The sequence below is a fragment of the Delphinus delphis genome, chromosome 1 (assembly GCF_949987515.2).
Source record: "Delphinus delphis chromosome 1, mDelDel1.2, whole genome shotgun sequence".
Taxonomy (NCBI): domain Eukaryota; kingdom Metazoa; phylum Chordata; class Mammalia; order Artiodactyla; family Delphinidae; genus Delphinus; species Delphinus delphis.
Genome location: NC_082683.1, coordinates 6937284 through 6960917, shown reverse-complemented (window position 1 = coordinate 6960917; position 23634 = coordinate 6937284). Strand labels below are relative to the sequence as shown.

At 56.5% G+C, this 23634-nt stretch overlaps 1 protein-coding gene across 2 annotated transcripts in view; it reads right to left on the bottom strand.

Moving 5' to 3' along the window:
* Positions 1-14845: 14845 nt before the first annotated feature.
* H6PD (hexose-6-phosphate dehydrogenase/glucose 1-dehydrogenase) overlaps positions 14846-23634 on the bottom strand; it is a 40488-nt gene continuing 31699 nt past the window's right edge. For both annotated transcript variants that reach the window (XM_060013658.1, XM_060013654.1), the window contains exon 5: positions 14846-22412. In XM_060013658.1, coding sequence (XP_059869641.1) covers positions 21049-22412 — 1364 coding nt within the window. In that variant the 3' untranslated portion in view covers positions 14846-21048. The remainder of the gene's footprint in view (positions 22413-23634) is intronic.

Below are 23634 nucleotides of genomic sequence, written 5' to 3'. Positions count from 1 at the left end.
AGATGAATCAGCTCCCATTCTGCCTCACTCCTGGAAAATACCTCCAAGAGCTTAAAGCATCAGGCCTACTACCCTTCTGCACAAAGCCTGGCACTTTCCAGCTGGGAATTGGTGATGCTCGTTCTGGCTGGACTACTTCCTCATTGGGGATGTCCTGAATTTTTCTCTCCAGGAGGGATCAGGTTGGAAGAAGAAAGAATTAAGGCATCCAAACCTATAGCATGATCACAGACGAGGATTCTGAGAGTGGAAGTCTGCCCAGCCGAAGTTCCAGGCTGAGCAGGGAAGCATCAGTTGGCCTCCTGCCTGCCTCTGGGGACGGGGTCTGCGAGGTAACTCCCAGACACGGGAACATGCCATCACAAGGAGGCAGGGGAGAGCAGGGCACTGCTGGGTGTGGCCGGCAGGGCAGCATGTTCTCTGAAGAAGTGCATCTAGGGCTGACTGTCGGCCAGCTGTGGGCTGTGAGGCATCAGCGGGGCCAGTGTAATGAGGGGAGAGACCACCGGAGCAGTGAGGAAAGAGAAGAGCGAGTCCACCCCCAGGGTCTCCCTCTGTGGCCACCCCGTGATGGAGTTGGACCGGCATCTCTATGTTCTTCCACAGTATCTTAACGCTGACCTTTGCAGGGTCTCCCAGAAACACTCTCCTGAAGGTCAGCACTGGGTATGTCAAACTTGCAAAACATTCAGGACCCTCCTGGAATTCTGCATCCCTTTATTTCCCCATGACTAATCTTGCTCAAGCAAATATTGATTGAAAACTGCAGGAGGGAAATATTTATTGTCCTCCACCCCAGCCACTGGAGACAGCCCTTCCCCACCCTGTGACGTGGAGCTCAGACTTGGTGTGGCCAATGGGAAGTGAGCAGATGTGCAACTCAAACAGACACTGAAATGAGCTTGCACGATTGGGCTTTCCTTCTTGGCACCTCTGTGACAACCAGGAGAAGAGCTTCCCAGGGGGTTCCGCTTCCCCTTCTTCCCTGGGATGAGTGCATAGAACACAGCTGTGAGCCACATCAGGGAGCCCTAGAGCCCAAAGCAGAGCCACCCAGTCAAGTCTGGTGGGACCAGCTGGCCCCCAGCCACCTTGCAGACATGTGAGTGAGAAGAAATGGTTGTAACTTGAAGCCACTGTGTTTTGGGGTGGTTTGTTATGCAGCAACAGCTGACTAATACAAGAGCCTATGGTGTACCAAGTTCTGAGATAAGTAAGAGTGAAACTAACTCCTGCGACAAGTGTACAGAGGAAGGGGTACATGGGATAGTGTGCAATGGGAAAATAGGATCAAGCCGGATAGGATGGGAGCTGGGAGCTGGAGGAGAAGCAGGGGATGACTATGAGAAGAAGGCAAGGAAGGGAAATCCAGGCAGAGAGGCCTTGGGGCAACACTTCATGGCCCCAAGGAGGGAGGGAAGGGAGAATGGCACTTGGAGGAGCTGTAGAAGGAAGGAGCCAGGAGAGGTGTGGTGGTGGGGGGGGAGGGGGTGGTCCATGCAGGCTGAAGGGACAGGCAGAAGGCAGACTGCCTAGAGCCTTGTGGGCACATTAAGAATTCTGATACACATTTTGCAAATATCACTTCCACTGCTGAGTGGGAATCAGATGGGGAGGAAAAAAGTCAAGCAAGACAAAATAATAATAGTTTAGCCATTAAACAAAGTCAAGGATCTTTAGTTGCTCCTCAAGGACTATACATAATATTCTGAGCCATGTCCTTTGAGCTGTTTTGCAGGTAGTGACGCCCCCACCAGGTGGAAGAAATTAAGTGCATGCTGCCCACAAGCACGTAGACCCCAGACCAGTTGGAATCAGAAGGTTGATGATTCTGACTCCTGATTACCTCACCACCAGCCAATCAGAAGAATGTCCACAAGCTGATCACACACCCCACAACCCCCCTCCCTCACCCTGTCTTTAAAAACCTTTCCCTGAAAGCTTTCAGGGAGTTCAGGCCTTTTAAGCACCAGCTGCCTGGACTCCTTGCTTGACGCCTGCAATAAACGTTGTGCTTTCCTTCACCACAACCTGGTGTCAGTAGGCAGACTTTACTGCGAGCAGGCAGGCGAGTGAAGCCAGGTTTGGTTTGGTAACAGTGGGACCCCTGCCCCCTTCACCAGCTCCCAGGGCACTGGTGACCAAGGTTTTTCCCCACAGACAAGAGACGAGAGGGAGCTTTTTTGGGGAAACTAAACTGTCCAAGAGCAAAGACCTGCAGATGCTCACATTTGAGGGTCCTCGACAAACAAGGGCACTCCACGGTCGATGAGTACCACCTCCACAATCCCATCCCCCCACCCACACAGACACTGAGTTTCCATCAGCTGTCTAAGCCTCACTTTCAAACAGGAAGGGGAGCCCAGGATGACAGACATCTGAGCAGAGTCTCTGAGTCGGTCAGGAGAGGTGAGGTTATGATGGTACCCAGCTCCCCACAGCTCAGAGCACTGATTTCTCATCCACACTCCCTGTTCATCTCACTGTAGGGAAGCTCTGCTCCATGTTGCCCTCACTAAGGGACCCAGACCGGCGGGGCCTCCATCATCTGTGGGCTGCTGTAGCAAAGAGAAGGTGCCATCACTTCCATAATGACTCTCTATCCTTATCAATAATTTTGGTTGTTGTTTTTCAATGACCTGAAACTTACAGAAAAGTTGCAGGAACAGTGTAAAGGATTTTTTTTCTTGAACCACTTGAGAGTTCTAGCATGATGCCTCATCACTCCCAAAACAAGGCTTCTCCCCTGCCTAACCACAAGACATCCATCCAGGGCTTCCCTGGTGGCGCAGTGGTTGAGAGTCCGCCTGCCGATGCAGGGGACACGGGTTCGTGCCCCAGTCCGGGAAGATCCCACATGCTGCGGAGCGGCTGGGCCCGTGAGCCATGGCCGCTGAGCCTGCGCGTCCGGAGCCTGTGCTCCACAGCGGGAGAGGCCACAGCAGTGAGAGGCCCGCGTGCCGCAAAAAAAAAAAAGACATCCTTCCAAATCAGGAACCTCACTTTGGGATGTGAGCACATCTAATCCTCAGACCCTACGAGTTCTGCCAGTTGTCCCAGTAATGGCCTTCAGAGCAGAAACCCAGTTCACAATTACGTGTCACCTTTAGCGGTTGCACCTGTTTGCCTCCCTTCTATATCTCCTTGAGTCTCATGACCTGGCCCCTTTGGAAGATGACAGGCCAGTTATTTTGCGGATGTCCCTCCATCTGGGTTTGTCAGTTTCCTCACAGCTAAATTCAAGTTGGGCCTCTTTTCAGGAAGATCACAGAGATGATGCTGGCTTCCTCTCACGGCCTCCCGTCAGGTGACGCTTGATTTGTATTTGTCCCATTACTGGTGACACTAACTTTGACCATGTAATGAAGGTAGTGTCTGCCAGAGTTTTCTATTGTAAAGTTACTCTTTTCCCCTTTGGAATTAACACCTATTTTGTGGGTAGGTGCTTTGAGGCAATGTAAAGATTACATTCCTGGTCAAACTTTCATTTTATTTCTCTGTTTATATTGGTATGAACTCATGGATTCCTACTTCAAAGGATTACAATCCATTACTATCATGATTTTTTTTTTTTTTTTTTTTTTTTTTGCGGTATGCGGGGCTCTCACTGTTGTGGCCTCTCCCGTTGCGGAGCACAGGCTCCGGGGGCACAGGCTCAGCGGCCATGGCTCACGGGCCCAGCCGCTCCGCGGCACGCAGGATCTTCCCGGACCGGGGCACGAACCCATGTCCCCTGCATGGGCAGGCGGACTCTCAACCACTGCGCCACCAGGGAAGCCCTATCATGATTTATTTTAATGCTCAAATTGTGCCTTTTTGGCCAGTGGGACCCCCATCAAGCTGTCTTCTGTAATGTCCTTTTGACAGATCTCCACCATACTCTGAACATTTCCATTCCTACGCGGCTAGATGTTCCAGGCTCATTTCATGCTTACCCTGCAACCAGCCATTTCTCCAAGGAGCCCTGATTCCTTTTGCAGGAGAGGGATATTTAGAACCCTGATCTGGGTGTTCATTCTCACGGGCCCTTGCCCATGCTGGACCCCTGCTCAGGGAGCAACCATGCTGGCTTGGAGCAGGAGGCTGGAAGGCTCCAGAAGTGGAGCTGATGGATGACCGTATTGAGAGGAGAGTCACAGTTTTCTCAGGAATTTGAAGGGAAGAATTAGTGATAGGAAATTAAAAGACAAGGCAATAATTAACTACAGGAAAAACGTAACAAAATACATACCAGAAAGGAAATTTAATTATAGTATATGATGTGGCTCAGCTGTATATGATATTTGGATACTCATTACAATAGATACAATAAATGTTTATTTAATCAAATGGTGATATAACTAAGTGATGAAGTTGGAAGGAAAAGAATGCGGATTCTCATCTCTCATAGATGGAAGATAATAATAACAGTAAAAATGATCACGATGTTGATAGTCAACACTTATATTGAGAGACTCTTACGTGCCAGGTCCAAAGTACAGGTGTTGGTCCATTTCCTCCTCGCATGAGCCCCATGGGGTAGGCACTAGTATCCCACATTATAGATAAGGAAACTGAGGCACGATGAGGTAAATAACTTGTTCATGGTTGTTCTACTAGTAAGTGCAGAGCCTGGATTTGAACCCAGGTAATCTGGCTCAAAAGTCAGCATCTTAACCATTATTCTATGTAGTTTCTTAGATTTTAGACATTTGGATGATGTTATAAGTGAAAAAAGAAATGAAACAATAGTATTAGCAAGCTGTTGAGAAATACAGCTCTAAACATCAGAAGAAACAGCTAAAAATAATTGCAAGTAGCCACCTCTTGGGTGTAGCAACTGGGCCTGGGGAGGGGCGGGACAGGAAATTGCTGGGGTTTTTTTGTTTTACTTGTTTTACTTTACTCCGATATTTTAAAAACTATTTGCATGCATTATTTTGATTAAAATAGAAATCAAGTCCAAAAAAGGAGCTTCAAACAGTACAAAAGGGATCCCCAGTCTCGTCCCCCAAGGCAACCCTCTGGCCAGCTTCCTCTGTGTCATCCAGACCCGTCTGTGCTCTAACCTGTGGGCTGTGTACCACACACGGCTCTCTCCCTTTGCTTCTCTCTCGGAGACGGTCCAGTCCAGGCACTTGCATCTCTCCATTGTGTTCCACTGTGGCCCGCAATCAAGACAGGTGTCCCGGCTGGAGGGGGTCCCTGGAGAGCTCTTCCCCATGTGCCTGAGGGTCCCCATGAAGGCAGCCACCCAGAAATGAGAGCAGGGCTGTCAGGTCCAGGCAGAGCTCGGAGCCCCGGCATCTGACACAGAGGGAGAGCTCCTGCCCGGCCTCCAGGCCCATGGAGGATCTGGGGGAGGTGAGGTCAGTAAGCCAGGTGGCCCAGGGCATCAGACTTTGCATTTTATGGGTCATCTGGTTGCCTTTGTCCTCTGATTTCTAGGTGCCACAGAGACGCCCAGTGCCTCTCAGGACAGATGGCACTCTGGGACATTGGGTCCGCCCTGCCCCAGGAGTCTGCCCTCAGGAGCGGGTGGGCCCCTCCGTGTCCCCCACCTGTCCTTGTTCCATCCCCCGACCGCTCAGTGTTGGGGAAGCTGAGTCTGGGTGAGGTCCCCAGGGTGCCCACTCACTACCCAAGAGGAGGACTGGGGTGGAGTGAGTTGTTTCCTTTCTATTTAAAGAAAAAAACCCAAGTCAATATTTTTAGGTGCCAGCTAAGAAGCTGCTTCCTCTGAACAGGGTCTTCGTCTGCCGTGTGGCGGGGAGGTGGCTCACCCAGCCTGCAGAGCTGGGACGGGCAGAGGAAGGCAGGGTGGTGTCCGGCTTCCTGGGCTGGTTCAGGACACATGCTCACATCTGGCTTTAAGTGAAGGGTCTCATTTTTTCCCCACTCAGCCAGTGGGTTTGTCTGGAGCTCCAGAAGGAACTTTCAGGAAATTAGTGGCAATTTGAACCCAGGCTCCTTCTGGCCTCTGGATTTCATTCTGATACCAGACCACCCAGGCGGCTGGCACGTACCAAGAGTGAGCTGAGCTGTCTGGAAGCCACATCTGGGAGACACTCTGCTGCGGACGCCTGAAGCCAGGGCCATCTGCGGGACTGTCAACCTGCATTTCTCTGCGCCCAGCAGGGCGTTGCAAGAAGGCTCTCCAGTGACGGTAGCTTGTGCACATGTGGGGGTCTCCTCTGTCCCCCGGGGTGGCTGGGAAGGACACAGGGGCTACAGCCAAGGCCCAAGAGAGAAGATCAGTGTTCCCTTAGGGGCTTCCGGCCTCTGGGTGCCCCCGGGGAGGTGAAGGCCTGGGCATATGGGCAAGGCAACTGCTGAGGCGGGGCTGGGTGCCCCCCCACCAACCAGGGCTGGGCTGCTGGATGGACAGCTTTGCTGGTAAATCGGCCTCCATAGCCACACCCTGTGAAGGCCCTGTGCTTTCCAAGGGCTTCCAGGTCATAAGTAGGAGTAGGTCCCCCAGGACCCTGGGGAGGCCTGGGAGTTACATCCCAACAGGGCTGCCAGGACCCGAGAGAGAACCACTCTCTGGGGTTCTGGCAGCTCCAACACCCTTGGCTTGTGGATCATGAAACCGAGGCCCAGAGACAGCAAGAGGCTGAGCCTGCGTCCCACAGCAGCCTTTCCTCTCCTGACTCCCAGTGCCTGTGAGACCCCCCTGGGGTGGGTAAGCGCCCCTGCCATGCGCTCCCACAGTTCCCAGCCAGGCTGCTGTCGCCTGGGCCTTGTCTCTCTCCCCCACCAGACAGGGAGTCCTGGGGAGGGTCTGCCTCGCCCTGTGCCCCGTTTAGCCAACACCACGCACAGTGCCTGGCACACAGTAGGTGCTCAACAAATGTGAGTGGGTGACTGTGACACCAGTTGTCGGCATTTCCTGAAGACGTAATTTGTGACCCCAACTTGTGGAGCTGTTTCCTGACTCCCTGGCCTGCTCCCCGGAACCCCAGAACTGCCATCTTTCCCAGAGCCTTGCTGCTCCAGGCCGAGTTCAGCACCTGAGAGCCTGCTCTGGTGTAAGACAGAGGCCCTGGCACCCAAGAGACCCCAACTGTCGGAAAAGTGGGCATGGCGGAGGACACACGACCTGCTGTCGCTGGGGCCCGTGCCTCCGGGCTGTGGGCCTCTCCTGACGAGGGCCATGCTGAACCCCTGGCTCTGTGCCTCCTTCCCACAAAGCCAGGTTCATCTTCCCAGTTAGCAGAGGAGGAGACCAAAGTTCATAGTGGTGAAACTGGGCCATCACTCTGCAACTAAGCAGCAGGGCCAGGATCTGAAGCCAGATATGACTGACTCCAGGGCCGGACTCTTAACCCCACAGAACGCTGTCTTCTCCCAGGGATCCTGGGGAGGCCCAGGATGGCAGGACCCGCATCCTTGCTCCCAACATCCTACCGAGGGGCGGAAACTGTGCCACAGGCTAGTCGAGCACCCTCGCTCTTTGGACAGGCCTCAGGCCCGACAGGAAATCGCTCTTGGCAGGAGCGCTTCTGGAGTGGGGGCCACTGTGTGGACAGAGCCGGAGCGGGGACCTCGTGGAGGCAGCAGGCGCGGCCTCTCTGCGGATCCAAAACACACGGCCGCACAACCTGACGAGCTGGTCCTGAAGCCGTCGCTGACTCCATCGATGAGCAGTAACTGCGTGCCGAGTGTGTACCAGACAGCGGGCCCCAGAGACGAGCCGTCGGCCGGGCTAGTGGGGAGGGTATGTCACCAGACACATCACAGGCTGCTATGGAAGGGGGGACCCTGCCTGCCTTGTTCACGGCTGTGTCCCCAGCACTTGCCACAGTGGTGAGTTATTTGTGGAACGGATGGATGGATGCATGCATGGACGGACGGACGACTCCAGGATGGACAGTTTCACTGATCCCTGTCTTGCTGAGCCCTCACACCACAGCCAGACCTGGCTGGACCCCTCCCCAGTTAGCAGCCCCCTTGACAACCCCACCATCCCAGGAAGTGACGCTCCAGCTTTCCCTACCAACCATCCTAACCCAACACAAGTGGGAGTATCTTTGGCATCTTGTGTTTTATATTGGAAAGGGATAGAATTTTACTTTCTGCTCCAGCTTTGTTTCAGCATAAAAATGTTTGCCTTCAACTCCTGGGGCACAGACTTTGTCCTAGGATGTGGTGCTTTGCTTGTCCTGTGGCTTCAAGTCCCCCCAGCTCTGTGTAGTGAAGTTTTTGAGAAGTTTGAGAAGCTGGGACCGACCTGGGTTAATGTCCACACTCCTTGGCTGGCCTTCAAGGCCCTGAGGTCTGGCCTCTTGTCGCCTCTGCTGCCCACAACGGCCCCTTGGACTGTTCCCCCCAGCAGCACAGGACTGTGTGTGGCCCCCCTCAACCAACACAGGCTGCTTCAGGCCCCCACCCTCCTCTTCTGGCTGATGTCTACTCACCCTTCAGGACTTGACTCAGCACCGTCTCCTCCAGGAAGCCCTCCTGGCCCCCAGGTGGGGCTCAGTGCTCTGCCGTGTCCTCCATCACCCCCTTGTTGATCACACTTCCAATGTAGTGTTAGAATAGTGCTCCACATCTGTCCACTGTAAAATCCAGCAGATGACAAAAATCTAATCCAAATTATTTGAAGTTGGAAAAAGAGGTGGGATGGATTGATTCACAAAACTGGGATGGCGTGGGCGGGGCACACCTGGGAGCCACGGGGATGGTTGGAACCCTCTGTGCCTCTTGTCTAAGTGGCTTCTTTCTCTGGGACAGGAGGTCTGGCTGCCTGCTCCCCAGGCAAACACATAGACAGGTCTGAGTCACAGGAAAAACACTCTTTTCCACCAGTTCCAGGTAGAAAATTCCAGGGAAGCTGTATCAGTCCGGACCCCAGCCTGCTGGCTCACACAAATTAGGCTAATTTGAGGAGAGCTGCAAAGGGGACTCTTTACAGAGGCCTGGGCCCATTAGGGAACCCAGGGGGACAGCACAGCCCTCGGGATGGGGTGGGAGGGCTATTCCCACCCCCAGGTCTGAAGGGCCCGTGCGAGGGAACAAGCACTGGGACCCCAAGGGAGAGACACACGGGGGGTCTGGCTGCACAGCGCTGTGACCTTCCTTCAAGGACATGGCCAGCCCAGGGGACCCTTCACAGCTGGGGTAATAAATTACCCTCCTCACTCTTGTCCCATCGATGGATCCGACTGGAACCGGGGGCCAAGGGAGCCTGAGATGTAGCCCATGCAGACCAACCTGCTGGGACCCAGACGGGGGTGAGGGGTGGCAGGAGGCAGAGTGGGGCACACGGAAGACACCTGTGCATCACCCTCTCTCCGTGGACCTCTCTGCGGCCGGGGAGGGAGCCCTCCTCGGGGGGGCGGGGGGCGGGCAGAGGGAGGGAAGCGTGTGGGAAGGTGAACCCCACAGTCTTGACACCCACGCAGCACACCGGGCCCCAGGGGTCAGGGCCTGGGATGGACCTCCTCCTCTCTCCGGGGCTCAACACCAATCAATAAATGTTGAAACATGAAAGAGGCTGTCCCCAAGCCTGGTGCTCAGGGGCTGCTGGGCACAGACGTGTTCAGCCGCCTCCTGGGCAGTGAGCAAGGCCTTTGGTTCCAGCCTGGGGTTCACGCTGCAGGGACAGCGGGAAGACGGGCTTTGGGCTCCTTCCCTGCCACGCTCACACCACGCAAATGGCTTCTCCAGGGCGTGCGGGCAGGCCGGGCGATCTCAAGATCAGGCCTGGGAAGAGGCCCAGAGGGGCGGCCTCCCTGCTGGGCCAGGCTGAGCGGGTACAGCAGGCATCCCTGAGCAGAGCTGCTGGGTGGATTCTGGGGCGCTGGGGTGTGGGGAGAGGGAGACCTGGAGAGCAAGGAGAGAGGCACGGGCTACGAGAGTCCCTTTCTAGGAAAAACCGAGCCTGTTTGTGATGGAGTCGCCAGGGTGGCCGCCCCAGGTTGGGGACACATAGACACAACCCTCACAGGGGAGGCTGCAGCAGGACCCCGGCCCCAAACTGCTTCCGAGTCACCTGAGGTCCAGCCCAGGGACCTTCCCACCTCAGATGGCCTGTGCACAGCACCTGCAGCCCCTCGCAGCCCGTCTGTTGGGTTCAACCAGCTTGGAACGTCGCTCAAATTCAAGATACGGGCACCTGAGCCTCTGCCGTCCCTGGCCGTCTACCCCGCCTTTTATGATTTTGTGACAACCCGCCACAGAAGCACAAGAAGTCATAATATTTGCAAAGAATCAAACCACGGCTGCAATGGGAGAGGTCGTTGTTGCCCTGGACTTTTTGAGGCACTGGGAGTAATTTTAGCGTTTGCTGAGGAGAAGGCACGGAAAGTACCATGGTTGTGCTGACCTTGAGGAGCACGGGGACCCCTGTGGACACTCCCTCCCGCCTCCCCTTCTCACTTTGCTCCCGGACACGGGTGGGCGTCGGAGCAGATGACCTGAAAACTGGTTGTAAACACGATTCTCAGCTTGGGCTTCTTGGAGGATGACTTGCTTCTGAAACAGCTTTATGACTAGAAAACTTTTGGGTGGATGTTCCGTTCTCCGGAACACGGAGCAACAGCTGCTGAAGTGGTCACTTCTGTTCACAGGACGGCCCTGATTTCTAAGGACCGGAAGGCACCGAGTGAAAAGTTTGAAGCTCTCCAGCGTGCGTTCAGCCTGCGTGGTGGGTCCACGTGGGTCTGGGCGCATCTGCTTCTCCTTTGGGAGCCACCCACCCGTTGATCGCAACACCCCAGAGATGGGCAACTGTCTCCCATCCCCATCCAGTGATCAATTCAGAGATGGGTGCCACCCGAATTCCCACGAGGAGGGGCTTTGGGGCAGGAATCTGATCAAAAAGGGGAGCCCAGTACTTGCCTTCGGGCTGCACTGATTGCCCAGAACTTGACAAACATTGAGAAAACCTCAACTGTTCATATCCAAGAATTTTCGGGGTGCTCTGATGGGGTGGGGAGGGAAGCGAGAGGGCTCTCCAGGCACCTCCCGGTGCCGCCACCACAGTGACCCTTGCTGGACCCAACCAAGTCCTCCCCAGGGTGTCCCAGGCAGAGCCGTGAGCCCGAGGCCCTCTCTCCCTTGGGCGTCCCGGGGCCATCGAGATGCTGTGAGCTGCCGGCAACCACCATCCCTCCCAGGGAAGGCCAGGTACATGAGGCAGGAGTGAAGCCAGCGTGCACAGTAGGATCGCCAGATTAAACACAGGCCACCCCGGTAAATTTGCATTTCGAATGAACAACAAATAATGTTTCAGTCTAAGTCTGTCCCGTATGTTGCCTCGGACATACCGCTACTAAAATCGTATTTGTTCTTTACCTGAAACTCAACCTTAACTGGGCGTCCTGTAGATTTATTTGCTAAATCTGGCAGCCCTAATGAAAGGAGAGCCTAACAGCTTCCTGGTGACACTGGCTGACTTCCCTGAGCCCAGCCCGGCTGAAGCTGCTCCCACCCTGGGCCTTCCAAGAAGAGGAGCCGGCCACTTCCTTCTTCTTTCAGATCTAGTTTGAGATGGGTTTCTGTCATTTGCGACCGAAGGAGTCTGGGTTAAAGTAGCAAGTGATGGCCACCATTCAGCAATAAAGTAGCAAGTGGCCTGGGGATCCAGGGGCTTGGAAACCCGAAGTGTAGCACCAGGGGCTCAAGAACTCTTGAAGGAGGATTTCTGGGCCTGGCGCCCTGGCCTGCAGCCTCTTCTCACTTCTCTTTTCAGGGGTCGTGCTCCCGACACAGCCTGTGACTGTGCCAGCCCCATGGTTCCCTCCTCTCTCTTCTGACCTAGAGGTTTCCAGCCTCCTCCTGTGTCTTCAGATTCTCCCCTCCTTTCCTTCCTAGGCCACTGATTATTCTTGTGGCTATAATTACTGTCATATCAGGGTTTGTTTCTCGACTACAAAGTCGTTCACGTGTACCGGGTCCTTTTAAACCTCACATTTCCGTAATTTTAAAAGAATAAAAAGGGTTTTTGCCTTCTAAGTACGCTTTGCTGCAGCACTGTCTTCCAACAGGTAAAAGCTAGACATAATCTACGCGTTCCACCACAGAGGACAGGACCTGTTAACAGGATGCTATCAGCTGATGGATCTCATGCTTGCGTGGAAACAAAGTATGAAGGCCATGAGGACGCGTGGAGAATGCTCACGATGAGATAAACATGAAATGAAGCAGGACACAAAAGTGTGACGACAGAGACCGCTGAGATGAGAGTCTCGTGGGCGAGGGAGGTGGCTGGACACGACAACGATTACTAGGCAGGGTGGCAGGCGCTGTGAACAACTCTCCTCTATTTCATGTTTTTAGTGGTGTCTTTTTTATACGTAAATAGAAATCCAAACGGGAGACAATTCACCTTTCCCAAACTGCCTCCCCTCTTGATTGGAAGTGAGAAGGGGGACAGACCTCAGCTTTGGGGGCCACGTAATGAAATTCACAAAGGCAATCAAGGAAGAGGACAAGACAGCAGTGAAAGCAGCAGTCCCCCAACCCCCGCCAGGGCTTCACTCTCAGGGTCGGCGGACACTGACCTGGTCCCCCAGATTCAGTGTCAGCCGGCAGGTCTTGACGACGGTCACCTCTTGATGACCATCAGCGAAACGAGGTCTCTCGCTTGGACTGCGTCGGCCGCCGCTGAGGAGGTCACTGAGCCATCTGCTGGTGAAGAGGGCGCGGAGGAGAAAGAGGAACTCGAAGAGGGGTGGACGGACGGACGGACCACCCAAAATAAAGGGCAGATGGAGGGATCGAGAGAACGAGGAGGAGAGGCTCCAGGAGGACACGAGCTTTGGTTCACCTTTTGCTAATATTGCTCATTTCTGCAGTGGAGGGGACTGGGCTGCAGTGATTTTTTTTTTTTTTGAACATTCATTTGTGTACTTTTTGGCACTCTATGAATTCACTTATAATAAGTAAGCCTTATTTTACCAAAATATTTGTGATGTTTTTCCTTAAAAAAAGACAGCAGGCAAAGATCTTACAGTGTTTAATGCTGAGTGGAAGTAATCTGCATGGATTCGTAGTTGTGCCTTTGCGCTTTTTTCCGTATTTTTCCTTTTTTTTTTCTGTAATTGAAAAGTAAAGGTTTATGGAACAGGTGTGTGTGGGCAGGGGGCACTGAACTTAGTTTTACGGTTTTTATTTCCAAGAATGCTTCTTCAAGCAAATAATGTGATGATGGGTTCCCACAAGCCAGGGACAGGAAAGAGGACGGCAGAGCAGAGGGTGAGGCAGGGCAGCGGACGGACGAGCAGAGCCGGGGCTTCGAGGCCCTCACCTCCAGTGCCTGGCAGCTGGCCCCGATCTCCCAGCCCTGCTCTCCACCTGCAGCAAGTGGGAAAATCGCCACGCGTGGGGCTCAGAGCTTGCCTTGCTTTTGTCATGCCTCCCACCCCATCCCTCTAGTGCCGACAAGCGCTGGTCCCCGACATGGATGGACCACCTTTCATTGCCCCCTCTGCCTCAGCCCCCTGTGAAGGCAAGAGGTCCAGTCTCCTCTAGAGATGACCACCCAAGGCCGGGTTCCCCCTCTGGCTGCCACCCCTGCCTCATCCTCCGCCCGTCCTGTCCCGCCTCTCCGCTGGCCGCCCCGGCTGAGAAGCTCCTGTCCAAGGTGCCGGCTCCCATTCTCCTCTCCTTAGCCACAGACAGCGGGCCTGGGGCCTGCACACCCATCTTGCGTCCTGCTGGTGGACCCTCCTGAGCCTCTCTTGGTGACTCAGCCCCGGTCCCAAGCCCTGGCCGCTGGGGCCACCTCTGTGCGTTTCCAGGCAGACGGTCCTGCTCAGCGTCTCCTTCAGGAGAAGGGGCCACAGCAAGTGTCCAGGCGGCCTGGATCACGACACCTGGGCCATCCAAGAGCTCTGCCAGCTGCAGCTGATGCTTCCTCTCCTGCTTTCATGACTGCCCTTCATTCACTCACACATTTACCGCAGGGCACTAAGTACCCGAAATGCAAGAGACGCTGGAGTCTGCAGGCTTGGTCCTCAGCCGGACAGGTGAGGGGTGGACAGTGTGGAGTGGGGGGAGCCGGAGCCGCGCTGTCCCCTTGTGTCGGGAGCTGGGGCAGGCAGGCTGACACCGGCTGGCACAGCCAGAGGCCACCAGCAGAGACCCGGGCACGCTCCCCAGCTCTGGGTGCCCTCCCCGAGGGCATGCGTGCTCCGTGTGTTCCCAGGCCAAGGCTCCATCAAGGATGTGACTGCAGCCTTCACTACTGCCCACGGGCCTTCCCTTCTTCCCGGGGGCGAGGGGGTGGGGGCGGGGCTCTGGGTGTGTCTGTCATCTGTGCCTCTCGGTCCCTCGGGATCCCACCCCCTCTGGACGTGCACGCTGCTCCCGTCCCCGCCTTATGAGGCCTCCAGGCCCGCTCGGGTCCTGCACACCACGGACGACAACCAGCAAATCCCCGGCTTGTGCACCCCCAGTGGTCCTGCAGCTTCACTCGACTCCCCCGGGACCCTGTGTTCCTGGGATCATGACACAGGCTGGAGTGATGGCAGAGAACGCAAGAGAAGACAATGATGGCATCAGGCGCTGCCGCTTCCGAAGGTGCTCCGTCCCGACCTCCCCGTCAGACAGCACAGCGAGCGCCCTCCGGGCGAGCGCCCTCTGCTGGTGGGCTGCCAGCTAGGCTGACGGGGGGTAGGGGGACAGCTTTCCTCAGACTGCTTGGGAACCTATGAGACCCAGTCGTCTTGCCCTCCCACTGTCTCTCCCAGGAGCCCAGGGGCCCTCAAGCAAGTGGAGACCAGCTGGCTGCTCAGACGTCCCACCTGTGATGGGCACGGGGGTAACTGGGTCTCCCCCTCCCCCCCCCCCGCTCCAAGCACACACACAGCCGTCACACTCCATCTCCCAGAGAAAATGAAAGCATGAATTTTGGCAAAACGATTTCATTGTTTAAAAGAATACATGGTACATTTGACATACAAAAAGGCATTTTAAAAACTCTGTTCTGAATATGTCTCATTGTCAGAGGCATCGTTAAAAGTGTGCAGTATTTCCATAAAAACCAGGGGCGGTTTCTGTCTCTGCAGAAAGGCATGGCATGTTCTTGCCACTGGCGGCAGGCGGGGGTGGAGGTGTTCACGTCCACGGTCTCCCAGCACACGAGGGAACAGACAGGCCCTCTGAGAAAAGAGTCTTCCTGTCTCTCTTCTCTCCCGGCAAAAGTTCGCGCTGTGCTGGCTCTCCCAGCTCGGGACAGCACGCACGGACACGACCCAGATTGCAACATGCCCTGATTTCAGTGCCCACACGCCCACCCCCCGCCCTAATCTAGGTCTCATTCTGGCACTTGCTGCTAAGCACGGCGCCAACGTGCTGGAGACGAGGCCCTTCACTCAGCCATGGGCAGCGACGGCTCTTGGACCCAGCAGAGGGCCCACGGTGTCTGTTCTCAGCCCGTTCTCCCACATGAAGGGCCAGGAGGGGCAGAGTGTACAGGCCACATCTCGGAGAAGTGGATGCAACTGGGCCCTTGACTACCAGCTCCTCCAGGGTCCTTTCCTCTTGTACTCAAGTCTAGACTTCTGTGGGGGTACAGCTAAAGACCCAAACTGACAAATATATGTAGTTCTGTTTACACTTCCACTTTCAAAGCTACTCGCCGTTCAAACATACCCCATGCAGCTTTCAGTGACTGAAAACGTGTTTATCCCTTCCCACGCTGGAGGGACAGAAAAGATGCAGAGACTGCTTTTAAAACACCTGAGAGGAAGGTAAGAGTTTTAAACAAAGACCATCCTGGGAATCAAGAATAAAAGCAGTGTACTTCATCTAGATCCCCGCCCTTCCCCTTCTGTGGGTCACACACACACACACACACACACACAGCGCTGGGGACCCGCTTTGCAAACAGATGGGCTCTCCCGAAAGTTGGCTGGAGAGGAAGTTTCATCAAAGGGATCATTTTCCCTGGCTGGCTGTGCTATCAGAAGCACCTCCTCAAATCTCTGGCTACTCCTCTCTGGTGCTGACAACAGCTTCAGTTAAGTCTGCGCCTTGCTTCGCAATGAGCCTCGGAATCCTGGGAGTTTCTCACTCCGGCCCCACCTCGAGCTGCTGACGGTGCGAGGCCGGGAGTGCGCGCCCCTAGAAGAGGGTCCCGGGATGTCCTGGAAGACGCATGTCCTCCGGGAACACAGGCTGGCCTGTGTGTGGCTGGCTTCCTCCGGCGAAGGCTGATCTACACAGGAGGCAGCAGCCTGCTCTAGAGCAGGAAGGGTGGGAAGTGGGATTTTCATCTCATGTGGACACTACCTAGCAAAGAACCACAAAGCACACACTGGCGCCCAACCTGAAACTTCAAGTGACCAACGGAAGATGGACCTCGGACGGCAGGCTGGCACCTGGGCCGACACTGGCCAGTCCACGGGGGCAGAGGGGTGGGTTATTAGAGGATCGAATCCATGACTGCGACCAAGATGCTCGGGGCCTCCGAGAGCTCTTCGTCCCAGGCTCTGAGCAGCTACCAAATGTGGAGGAGGCTGGAGGAACCACCCTACTCCTCGTGGAAATCGCCCTGAACAAAGTGAGCGCCTCGAGCGCCACGTGCTCAGCTGCAGCCCCGAGGTCTGCGGTGCCCAGAGCAGCGCCGTGGGAGGGCTGAGGGCATGGGGCTGCTCTTCCGCTCAGCAGGCACGGCCCCTGGTGGGCCACGTGGGCCACACGGGCAGCCTCCCAGGGCCTCCCCACTCCCCGGAGTCTATGTCTGCGGGGCAGGCAGGCGCTGATCACGTGGGCCTGCCGCCACGGCCAGCTCCCCCTCGTGTCACCACTGGCCTTTCCTGTGACCTGCTCATTCTCTGACACGGACACGCTGCCCGGCAACTTCTCTACCAATGGGCTGAGGTCCGCAGGGCCCGTCTCCTAAGGATAAGAACAGAGCTGGTAAAGCTGACGCAGAAGCTGCTCCTGCAGGTGGCACGTATTTCTGTGGAGGGAAAAAAAACTCGTTTCTGAAAACTAACTTGTAGGAAACTGCCCCTTGAGGTTCTGCAGAGGCGTCTCCCTCCCTTTCTCAGTCACACCGTCCCCAGCTCTCTGTACAAATGGGGAGGAGAAAGCCCCCAGACCGGGGAGACCAAGCCCTGTGTTCCGGAACAGCGGCCCTCCAGGGAGCATTGTGAAACAGCGCCCGCTGGCAGACAGCTTGGGTTGTGCTGCTCCGCGGGAGGCCCAGGACTGGGAAGAAAGCACTGTCTGCAGAGGAATGAGAAGCCGGGCAGGTCAACAGGACTGTTCAAACTTGTGGTTAACAGAAAACTTTGCTCCCGGAGCAAAATCAGAATCTAGCTTACAGCAACCCGGAAAGTCCCAAATTCTTTCCCTACAGCTAATGGTAGTAACGCCTGCTCTAGAGATGGGGATTTGACCCGGCTTCCGGGAGGAGGGGCCCTGCTGCCTTTCACAGGCCCACACGGCCTCTGACGTGGGGTCTGCTCCGAGAGCCTGGGTTCTGGGAACCGCGGCTGCACCGAGCTCCCTGGGGAGGTGGTGGCAGCGCACGTCTAGAACCCTGAAGGCTTGGGGTCCACGTCTGGCTTAGAACAACCGGCCTGTTGTCATTAGACAACTCCAGTTTCAATTTCAAAATCATTGGTAAATCAGGATTCCTCCACCTCCTCACAGGATTGTTGTAAAGATTAAATGAGGCCACACAGTGCAAAGCGTTTAGTACTGAGCCTGGAACGTATCACCCTTCTGTAAAAGGCACATCATCATCGCTCCCACAAGCCCCAGGGTTCTGGTCACCTTGCCTTCAACACCTACTCCTCCCCTCCCTCGTGATGGAGGAAGCAAGCATCCCACCACAGAGGCTGGCGCAGCATCCCCTGGGACTGGTCCGAGGCGTGGGTACCAGTCCCAGTGCAGTCATGAGCATTCCCTGTGTGAGCTGGACTCATGTGCTCCCTTCCAAACCCTGGGGCCTCGGCTTATACCACAGGGTAAAGTCAGATTAGAGCAGCACTTTTCAAACTATAGATCAACTCATTTTAGCAAATTACAAGCAGCATTTTTAAAAGTAAAAATTAGAGAAGGTATCCTGAATTCTCAGAGTGAGAATTCCTTGATGAAACTTTTGCCTGAGACGTAGATTCATGCATGAACGTGAGCCCTCGCTCATGCCCTAAAGTGTGTTTTCTGCTGTGCGTCATGATCCAAACAGTTTGAAAACCACCATCGCGGGGCAAGGGAGGGAAAGGGGAAAGGGAGCAGGTGGAAGCAGGAATACGACAGTGTCTCCCAGTGGATCTTTCTGGTGTGACTTGATTCCGGAAAGGAAACCTGCCCCTGCCCCTAGAGGCGCTCTCCACAGATGAAAGTACATTTTGAGGCAACACGCTCCTCTGAAAATAGGACGTGCCAGGCTCAGGCTCGCAGTGACTCACTATTATTCAGAAATGGTCTTGCAGTAACACTCAGGTATGTGGAGGTCCCCTTCCTTCTCGCAGAGGAAGTTCCTAAAGAACGACGGCGGGGGCGGGGGCGGGGGGCGTGGGGAGTGGGGGTGGGGGCGTTGCTCAGAGCTAAGGGGCCCGGGAAGCGCAGGAACCTGCGCGTAGGGGAAACGCCCCCGCGCTCCAGACAGCAGGGATGGTGCGAGGGCGCCCCCACGTGGCCAGAGGCGGCACTCGGGCGACAACCACGTGTCCGCTCCTGCAGGCCGGCCCACCAGGTGCATCAAAGCTAAAGTCCGGGAAGATCCCACATGCCGCGGAGCGGCTGGGCCCGTGAGCCATGGCCGCTGAGCCTGCGCGTCCAGAGCCTGTGCTCCACAACGGGAAAGGCCACAACAGTGAGAGGCCCGCGTACCGCAAGCAAAAAAAAAAAATGTTGACTCTTCAGAAAGGGAGGAGACTTCCTGACCCCGGCACTGTGCTCTTTTTGGCCAAGGTGAGCTCTCTTGGCCTAAAGAGAGATGTCCTGTCTGGACCGGGTCGTTGGAGACCAGGGGAAGCCAAATATCAACAGGTGCAGGGCCCCCTGCCAGCGCCCACCTCACAGGCACACATCTCAAATCACAGCAAGAACTCTTTTAAATCCTTGAAGAAGTGTAAATTGCCTTGAAGAAAGTGTAAACAATCAAATGTAGAGAAACAGATTTCATGATGCTCCTCCTCACCCAGGAAAGCCCTTGTTGTGACCTTGACACTTTGTATCTGCCTGATCAGATGTATCTGCCTGATACAAAATGTGACTGTAAGATGGGGAAACAGTTACACCGAAACACCTGTCTTATCCTTTATTGACATATCTTGGGGACATGGCTATGTGGGAAATTGAAATAAAAATTAAATGTGTCCTGAGAGGGCTTCCCTGGTGCTGCAGTGGTTAAGAATCCGCCTGCCAATGCAGGGGACACAGGTTCAAGTCCTGGTCCGGGAAGATCCCACATGCCGCAGAGCAATGAAGCCCGTGTGCCACAACTACTGAGCCTGCGCTCTAGAGCCTGTGAGCCACAACTACTGAGCCCACGTGCTGCAACTACTGAGCCCACGTGCTGCAACTACTGAAGCCCGTGCGCCTAGAGCCCCTGCTCCGCAACAAGAGAAGCCAGTGCACCACAACGAAGAGTAGTCCCCATTCGCCCCAACTAGAGAAAGCCCGAGCAGCAATGAAGACCCAACGCAGCCAAAAAAAAAAAAGAAAAAGAAGAAGTGTCCTGAGAAGCTTGATTTTTAAAAAAGAATTTTGGAGACGCCCCTGCCTTGGGGGTTTCAGAAAAACAGGTATTACTGACCCATGGCTTCTCAGGAGCGGACTACCCACCTGCTCTTAACGAGAAGCTTGCTGGTGTCCCCCAGATCTTCAGCAACGCGTTAGTGGTGAGGTGAGCGCTGGCAGGAGGGACCGGCAGACAGGAGGCCGATGCCGCCACGAGGTAGTATGAGAAGGGCAGGCGGCAGCCGCCCTCGGCACTGACCATCAGTCAAGTCCCTGAGACGGTCGTGGGCAGCCAGTGCTGACATGAGCTGCAGGGCCCCACCAGGGAGGCCTGGCTCAGCCTGGTCAGATCAGAGCACCTGGATGGTCGCGATCACCTGATGTCACAGCTCTCCCCCCAAATGAGATGTCACCGTCAGAGAAAGATTCAACTGGATCTTCCCAGGTAAAACAAGAGGGGACACCGTGAGTGGAAACACTCACTGGGAAGTCCCCTGAGACACAAAGGACCCTCCTAAACGTGGGATCCCTGGAATGGCCTGATCGTCTATCTCCAGTGTGTTTCACGCAGAGTTGGCTGGGGACAGGAGCGCAAGCATGGGGGCAGTGGTCTTCCCCGACAGAGCTGGGGAACCAGAGCCTCCTGCCATCAGAGAAATCCATCTACTGAGGAAAGGAGCTGCAAACCAGTCACACGATTTCTGGATCCATTTTAACACCTTGTTTGTCACCGTGTTACTGTCATCATCATCTGTCCATAAATGGGGCGTCTGAGGGACAGCAAAGAAACAGAGAGGGGGTGGGAAGATCTCCATGGTCGGGACTGAGAAGAAAGAGACCCGAGATGCAGAGCAGGTGGAGGTGGCCCCGGAGGAGACAGGACAGCAGCTGAGTCAGAGGCTCAGGAGGAAGGGGATGGAGCAGAGCTGAGGGCTCCCGGCAGCCTGCTGTGTGGGGGGCACAGGGCCACTGGCGCCTGGGCTCCTGCTCTCTACCGTCCACGTTCTGCTTTTCCACCAGAGCTGGTCGAAGGGGCCCGGCCCGCAGGAAACCCCCCATTAACCTCGGCCCACCACATTCCTGCTCACGCGGGGAGCTTTCAGACCGTCCTATTTTGCGCTGGTTGGTGTTCGCATGTAGCTGCTGCAGGTCTTTTCTTAGGGTGGACATTTCTCTCCTGACTTGGATTTGAAGCTTCTCAAGGGCAGAGATTGCATTTCTTCCTTGTTCCGGTGTGTACCCTAGGCAGGGACGGTCACGGGGGCTGGGGAAGGCCTTTGTCCTTCGTCTCCGGGAGCCTGACCACGAGGCATCAGATTCCAGACAGCAGGGCACGCGGGCTGGGGCAGGACTGAGAGGGCAGAGAGAGGGCGGGTGAAGGAAGGCGCGGGGGTGAGCGAAGGGCAGAGGCAACCGTCACCCCAGAAACGCGTCATAGTCCATGTACCACATCAGCTGCCCAGAGTCAGGCAGGACACCCGAGATGGGCCACTTCCGGGGCTCGCGGCCCACGCGGCTCACCAGCATGGCGATCTCACGCTTCATCCGGCCCATGACCAGCACCGCCACCTTGTGGGCGCGGTTGATGATGGGCAGGCTGAGGCTCATGCGCCGGTGCGGGCTGGAGGGGCTCGTGGTCAGCACCACCAGCTGCTTGCCATCCAGGCCGACGGGGGACTGAGGGAAGAGGGAGGCCGTGTGCCCGTCGGTGCCCATGCCCAGCAACACCAGGTCGAAGCTGCTGTTGGTCACCAGGGTGGAGATCTCCTCGGCATAGGCCTGGGCGCCCTGGTCCTCCTCGGCGCAGAGCCGCTGGCGCCGGTGCACGGGCATGGGGTGGACGTTGTAGTAGGGGACACGCACGTGCTGCAGCAGGTGAGCCTGCAGGCCCTGGAAGTTGGACTCAGGGTCCCAGAGCGGGACGCAGCGCTCGTCCACCAGCCATAGGTGTGTGTGGGCCCAGGGGAAGCCATAGTGCCCCATGGCCAGCTGCTGGAACAGGGCCACGGGGCTCGAGCCACCTGAGAGTGCCAGGTGGAACTTGCCAAAGCGCTTCACAGCCTGCACAGCTGCAGCCTCGATGTCGCCGGCCAGCCTGGCGATCAGCTCCTCCGGCCAGGCCGATATCAGCGGGCTGCCTCGGTACTTGGCCCTGAGAACCTGGAAGTCGCTGGGCATCGGAGCGGAATCCGGCCCCAGCACCAGCTGCTCCAGTGGTGGCTGGGAGAAGGACAAGTGGCTGCCACTGAACTCAAAGTCCAACAGGTGTCCATTCTCTGCTCCTCCTGGGTAGAGGCGTGGGACCTCGTGGGCCAGGCTGTCCAGCAAGGGCGTCCAGAAGACCCAGGAAGCCAGCAAGTTCTCCATGGTGATGAAGGAGCCCTTCCGGCGGTGGAAGATACGAGAGATGAGGATGGAGTAGGCATCCTGCTCCCTCACAGGGCTGTAGGCGTAGTAATCAGACAGAGGGCGGCCAAAGAGGCGAAGCCCAGGCTGGCCCTCCACTTCCTTCCAGCTGGCGGAGGGCAGGGAGGGCCTGAACAGGTTTCTGCTGACCAGCACGGCTGGGCCGCCCAGCTCACCATGGCCAATGTAGAAGATGATCTGCTGAGGAAGGCAGTGGCTCTGGGCCGGGACCCAGCGCTTCTCGCTCTGGGCACAGTACGCCTGGTCCTTGAACAAGATCCGAACGTAGCCCACTCTCTCATCCAAGGCTTTGCCAGACATCAGGATGAAAGGGACACCCTCCCAGCGAAGGTTGTCTATGTGCACGAGGACGCCTGGGGTGACAGGGGACAGTGGAGGTGATGTGCACGGGGATGCCTGGGGCAACAGGGGACAGTGGAGGTGATGTGCACGGGGATGCCTGGGGCGACAGGGGACAGTGGAGGTGATGTGCACAAGGATGCCTGGGGTGACAGGGACAGTGGAGGTGATGTGCACGGGGATGCCTGGGGCAACAGGGGACAGTGGAGGTGATGTGTACGAGGACACCTGGGTGACAGGGCAGTGGAGGTGATGTGCACGAGGACGCCTGGGGTGACAGGGGACAATGGAGGTGATGTGTACAAGGACACCTGGGGTGACGGGGGACAGTGGAGGTGATGTGCACGAGGACGCCTGGGGTGACGGGGGGCAGTGGAGGTGATGTGCACGAGGACGCCTGGGGTGACGGGGGGCAGTGGAGGTGATGTGCACGAGGACGCCTGGGGTGACGGGGGGCAGTGGAGGTGATGTGCACGAGGACGCCTGGGGCGACGGGGGGCAGTGGAGGTGATGTGCACGAGGACGCCTGGGGCGACGGGGGGCAGTGGAGGTGATGTGCACGAGGACGCCTGGGGTGACGGGGGGCAGTGGAGGTGATGTGCACGAGGACGCCTGGGGTGACGGGGGGCAGTGGAGGTGATGTGCACGAGGACGCCTGGGGTGACGGGGGGCAGTGGAGGTGATGTGCACGAGGACGCCTGGGGTGACGGGGGGCAGTGGAGGTGATGTGCACGAGGACGCCTGGGGTGACGGGGGGCAGTGGAGGTGATGTGCACGAGGACGCCTGGGGTGACGGGGGGCAGTGGAGGTGATGTGCACGAGGACGCCTGGGGTGACGGGGGGCAGTGGAGGTGATGTGCACGAGGACGCCTGGGGTGACGGGGGGCAGTGGAGGTGATGTGCACGAGGACGCCTGGGGTGACGGGGGGCAGTGGAGGTGATGTGCACGAGGACGCCTGGGGTGACGGGGGGCAGTGGAGGTGATGTGCACGAGGACGCCTGGGGTGACGGGGGGCAGTGGAGGTGATGTGCACGAGGACGCCTGGGGTGACGGGGGGCAGTGGAGGTGATGTGCACGAGGACGCCTGGGGTGACGGGGGGCAGTGGAGGTGATGTGCACGAGGACGCCTGGGGTGACAGGGGACAGTGGAGGTGATGTGCACGAGGACGCCTGGGGCGACGGGGGGCAGTGGAGGTGATGCTCCAGCATAAGAACCAGGTCCTCTCGGCCCACCT